The following is a 6,104-nucleotide window of genomic DNA, read 5'->3' on the forward strand; positions in this document are numbered from 1 at the left end:
CATAGCTGTCGTCGGTCGATTGTATCATATACGAAGTGGACTAAGATGTGATGAGTAAGGGCTTGGTTTTCGCGGCAATTTTGGAGGATCTGCCGCAGTGTAAAAATCTGGTCCGTCGCCGGCCAACCGGGACTAATAACTTCCAACAAATTTGTTTACTATTGGCGACAGACGACAAAAGAGAATCTGGGATAGAATTTTTTAGCGAAAAGTATAAACAGGCAGGGGAACATTATGGGGAAAAGAAACTACATTTCTTTATACGGGGAGCAATCAAGAGGGATTAAAATAAGCAAGAATATAAAGTCGAATAATAGCCACGTAATGTACGAACAGGTTGAAAGGAGAAGAAAAACAAGTGAACAAGGAGAACATGTAATGTTTATATTCGTCACAATAAATATGTTCGGACGAGTGTTAAGAAAACGTTCTTTTTGGCAATCTGTTTTGATGCAACAGATCAAAAATTTTAGTTTCCTTCGCCTTCTGAACAAAAACGTTTCCCTACTGTTTGGTGAATTTCAGTTCAATGTCGTGGATTCGTATTAGTGATCTGCCGTTCTACCGCTAATTCAAATTTGAATTTCAGCCCAGTAAACTTTGCAAACACCTTTCTTCCTCAATTACACGATCTTTCAAGCTTTCTTAAATTTCCTACTAACTTTCTCCAACTTTCTCTCTTAAAACTTTACACAATTTCCTTTTCACAATTTCCCAATGGCTCTTTTTTGCAACTCTCAGCTTTTCTTCCAAATAGCGAATGTTTGTTTTTTGTCTCCTCTATCTGTCTTTGACGTTTCTCGCTCCGTTCTTTTCCCCATCGGCCAAAGTCTACAGCGATGCGGCAGGAACAACACCAGTGTGGCCAGAACATTCCCCGGCCCGTAACCCTGTCCCGGGAGTCAAATCCCGATCAGAGTTACCTTCCTCACCGATTTCCATCACTGCCAGTTTCGCTGTCGCTCGCTTGAACCGTCCGCTCTTTGTTCGAATCCAAGCCTGTCGGATTCTTCCATCTCCAGAAACGATGGGTTCCTCCACTACTCCACGAATCCAGCACTTCCGGTTATTTCCTTCGACGACATATACTAAGTCTCCAGCTCGTAACGGTCTTGTCTCACCAAACCACTTAGTCCGCGTATTCAGCGATGGAACGTACTCCTTAAGCCAGCGTTCCCACATAATGTTAGCTAGCTGCTGCGAACGCTGGAAAGCGTCTCGAAGCGCCACCGCTGGGTTCGAGGTTGGTAAAACAGTACCGTGACAACCGAGCTCCAAGGACAGCCGCAAGAAGTTCTAGGCGAGGGATTGAGATTTGCTTCAGTGGGGCCACCTTGGACCGACTCATAACCAGGGCACACCTCACCTCTCCACGTACAATAGCGCGAAAATACGCCACGCATCCGTACGCTGTCTCACTCGCATCAGCAAATACGTGAAGTTGCAAGTCCGTTATTTCGCCTGACTTGGCATTCCCAAAGTAACTCCGAGGCAGTCTGAACGATCCAATATCTCGCATCATCTGTATCCAACATTGCCACTTCGTGAAAGATACCTCGTCGATTTTATCATCCCAGTCACAACCTGTCCGCCAAAGATCTTGAACCAGCATCTTCCCGCACACGGTGATCGGAGTGAGAAATCCTATAGGATCGAATTGCGCCATCACGAAACTGAGGACAGTCCGCTTCGTCGGATGTTCTTCTCCACAAATAACTTTCAGAAACTCTGACTTAGATACGGTGGCAAAACAGAAAATGTCTTCCACCGGCTCCCAAAATGATGCCCAGCACACGTTCGTACTCCGTGCCTTTGTCTCTGGAAAAATGTACTGATTCGTTTGCGCTACGCTCGCCGAGGGCCTCTAAGAACTTCTCCGAGTTTGACACCCAGTTTCGTATGTGGAAACCTGCCCGTGAATGGATGTATTTCACTTCTTCGGCTCTTTGGATCGCCTCCTCGATGGTGTCTGCGCTGTCGTAATAGTCATCCACATAGTGCTTTTTTGTAATTGCTGCCGCTGCCTCCGGGAACTGCTCAGCAAATTGTTCTGCATTTAGGTTCTTCACAAACTGCGCCGAACAGGGGGAGCACGTGGCGCCAAAGGTTGCTACGTCCATAACGTACACTTGTGGTGCCCCTGAATCAGTGTTGCTAATGGTCACCATCGTATGACTGTTCATGGAGACGTATGTGCTGTGTCATTAATGAACATCATAAAATGAACAGTCAAACAACCGTCGAACTAAAAATGTCATATGACATTTCGGCTTTTTTTCGTCCTATACATTAGATATCCATCGCCCCGTAATTAAACAACAGTGTTCACGGGGAACGCTCACCGCTGAAAACGTTCATTCAACACATTCGCAATTGATAGGGGAGAGTTCGACGGTTGCTTTGATATAGCAATCCGTCTGAATACCATCCATCGTGTATGGATGTGTGAGTGAGCAGGTGGATGTATATGTGCAGCTACGCTTGAATGCAGAATAAAGGGAGAAAAAGAATGCACACCACTGCAGTTTTAATGTCAAATGACATTAAAACTACAGTCATATTAGCCGGAATTGAGGGATGGTTATGAGCACGAATGCTAGAATGGAAATAGCATATTTTCATCGCTCTTCTGGGTACGGTCGACAGAAAGAGAAAACATATAAACGTTCAATTGATAGTCGTGTTTACGGCTGTGTGTTTATTTCTGATGTGACTGTTAGAACCGAGCAATGCATTCTTGGTTACATTCGCAATACACATTGAGCCGTAACTCTTGAGCAAGGGCGGTATGTGATGGTTGAGAGAAATGTCGACCGTTTACAACACTGCCCTGAATCGTCGGTTCCAAACAGAAATCGAAGCGCTTGTTTATCCATAGCTCGAATTTTCATTTGGTGGAACATTTCTTGGATGTCTCCCCCGAAAGCAACCGGGCCTTCTCGAAAACAACATAACACTTTCGGTAGGGACACTAACAAGTCCGGCCCCTTCAGTAATTCGGAGTTCAGTGACACACCTCCGACAGACGCAGCCGCGTCCCAAACCAGACGCACTTTGCCGGGTTTCCTCGGATTGACCACCGCGTTCATCGGCAGATACCACACCGCCGAACAAGAAGTATCTTTCATTTCTGCCGCTGTTATTTTGTGAGCATAACCCTTAACTTGATAATCCTCGATCTGCTGGCACACGTTTCGCTTTAGTTCTGGATCTCTTTCTAATTTCCGATCGAGGGACTTCATCCTCCGAACAGCCATTGGGTAGCTGTCGGGAAACTTCCGCTCATCTCTTCGCCATATCAGCCCCGTTTCGAAACGATCGCCTACCCGTTTCGTGGTAGCTTCTAGGATTTCTCGAGCGCGTTTCTCGTCAGCTGGCTCTGGCATGGCGTACAATGTAACCGCTGCTTCTTCCATCGCATACTGCTCTCGAATAGCGTCGTGTAGTTCTTGGTTGCTCACTGTTGTGACGGAATGCAGATTCAAATACGTGTGAATACTGGGTTTCCGCTTCTCCAAACCATAAATCGTCCATCCGAGTTTTGACCGAACTGCTATCGGTTCGCTAGGCTTTCCAACCCGTGAATCTAAGGGTGCGAACAAGTACAGGTTGTCTAACCCAATCAGAATCGTAGGCGTGGCTGATGAATAGTTATTTACCGGTACGCCAGCCAGATGCTGATACTGTTTTGCCACTTCCGCAATTCGTACATTCTGCTTTGGCAACTGTAGTTCCGACACCGTTCTAGTGTTGAATAGTGGAAACCTTTCTCGTGAACCCTTCGTTGATATCATCAGTTCAACCTTTCTTGAGCCATTCTCAAAGCGATTAATATTGCCAGTCCAAGTTACAATCAGAGGCTCCACTGCGCCCTGCGCCCTCAGCAGCTTGGCTACCGCAGCATCCACCAACGTAGCAGATGACCCTTCATCCAAAAACGCCACAGTGTCGAACTGCCGATTCCCAACATATAGCGTTACCTGTATCTGGCGGAAAATTACTGAACACTCCGTGTCCTTAAGCGCGTTGCACTCCGCTTTCTGCAACTGTACAGATTCCTCAACACGGTGTAGCAGAGGATGATGGTTCCCCTGGCAGTTTCGAATCGTGCATCGGATCTTCGAAAAGCATCGCCCATTACCATGTCTGTTCAGGCAGAGTCCACACAATTTCTGCCTCTCGACTTCCCTCAATCGCTGCGCAATATTCATTCGTCTGAACTCCTCGCAGAACTTGATGAGATGGTCCGACCGTTTACAAATCCAGCAAGCCTTGCTGACTGCGCTTCGAAATGCTTCATTTCGGTTCTGCTCTAATTCATGCACATGTACGAATTCTTTCTTCTTGGGATTTCCTTTCCCGGACTGCAGGTGTTCGTGCACTGACAACGTAGTAAACTCCGTAACTTCAGACAGGTCGGAGACGATATCGTTCGTAAAGTTCGTGAACATTCGCAGTGGACTCTCCACCTTGTTGCGTTTAAACCGGACCCAATCCAATTTGTAGCTTGGGGGCAGTTTATCGACCAACTCCTGCACAAGCATCGGGTTATTAAGGTGTTCGTGGAGACGAGCAGTCTCGAGATGGTCACACAACTGCTTGGCCGTAATCCCAAAATGGATAAAACTTTCCAGCCGATCCACTCTCGGAGCTGGTGCATTCCTCACCTTCACCAAGAGGGTCTTGAGCAGCTTATCCGGTTTACCAAACAGGTTCCGAAGATCTCGAATCACGTCCGGAACAGAATCCGGCATCACGAGCCGACTTCTCACCGTCTCCAGCGCGTCACCAATCAAGCAGTCCTGTAACCGTTTCAGATTTTCCAAATTAGAAAACCCACAGGCCTCTGTCGTGTACTCAAAACTACTAATAAACAGTGGCCATACTTCAGGTTCCCCCCTAAACTTTGGAAGACTGTGTGACACCGCTTTCCGGGCTGCCAACTGATCCCTTGAAATCCGGTTAACCCTGCGCCCAAGCCTATCTTCTTCTTCCCTAGCATTTTTAATCGGTTTCTCATTATCTTCGCTATCGCTATCTCCCTCTTCGTTCTCAGTATCCTCGATCTTACCGTGAACTTCTTGTTTCTTTGGCAGGACCGGAAGCCTATCATCTCTATCGTCGCGCTGTGGTCCTCCTTTCGGGAAAGCACCTCGGGGATCCTTGGTTGTGGACCCTGAATCGCCTTGTTCTTGCTGCTGCAGCCACTGCTTAACCTTTTGCTTCGGTTTGTCCTCTGGAGCATCATCGATTTTGCCCCCAACTGCGCCTTCTTGCTCTTTCAGCACGCTGACTCGATGGATACTATTCTCCATTTGTCTACGAATAGCATCCCGTTTCTTCAAAAAATCGCGTTCCGCCACGAGTTGATCATCTAGCATTTTCTGCTCGAACTCTAGCTGCTGTCTCTCGACTTCACGCTGGAACTGCAGCTCAAGCTCGCGCATTTCCCGTTCCTGCTTCATCTGCTGCTCGAACAAAGCTTTCTTCCTAGCGAGTTGTATCTTCCGCGCCTCCATCTGCTTCGCAAAGGTCTCCTTCAACAGCTGTTCCTCTCCAGACTGCTGCTCAGTCAAATCCATGACGGAACCAGCTCCTTGATCAGACCCTGCTTCGCTTTTCGAGCCGGACTTCTTCGCAGGCTTCTTCTTCGTAACGGGCTCCGGAACCTTCAATTTTTGAACGTCATGCCGCGCGCACTGTGGGCAATACCAGTCGATTTTGTTGACATTCTGATCAACACCAGCGCAGGAGAAGTGAGCCCAGCGCTTGCACTCATGACACTGGACCCAATTGATGTCCACAGACTCATTCTCCGTTTTGCCACAAAACAGGCATTTTTCATCCTTCGCAGAGGGAGAATTCATTTTGTTCGAAAATAAAATTTTTGATTTTGTTCGGACGAGTGTTAAGAAAACGTTCTTTTTGGCAATCTGTTTTGATGCAGCAGATCAAAAATTTTAGTTTCCTTCGCCTTCTGAACAAAAACGTTTCCCTACTGTTTGGTGAATTTCAGTTCAATGTCGTAGATTCGTATTAGTGATCTGCCGTTCTACCGCTAATTCAAATTTGAATTTCAGCCCAGTAAACTTTGCAAACACCTT

The 6,104-nt window shown here is 47.0% G+C and overlaps 1 protein-coding gene across 1 annotated transcript; it reads right to left on the reverse strand.

Moving 5' to 3' along the window:
• Positions 1-1,733: 1,733 nt before the first annotated feature.
• Positions 1,734-5,867, reverse strand: LOC129766996 (uncharacterized). The gene is made up of 2 exons (XM_055767596.1): positions 2,977-5,867; positions 1,734-2,196 (listed from the first exon to the last, which is right to left on the reverse strand). Exons 1-2 carry the CDS (start codon positions 5,865-5,867, stop codon positions 1,734-1,736), a joined length of 3,354 nt encoding a protein of 1,117 aa, XP_055623571.1.
• Positions 5,868-6,104: the final 237 nt, after the last annotated feature.

Source organism: Toxorhynchites rutilus, chromosome 2, assembly GCF_029784135.1.
Source record: "Toxorhynchites rutilus septentrionalis strain SRP chromosome 2, ASM2978413v1, whole genome shotgun sequence".
Taxonomy (NCBI): Eukaryota; Metazoa; Arthropoda; class Insecta; order Diptera; family Culicidae; genus Toxorhynchites; species Toxorhynchites rutilus.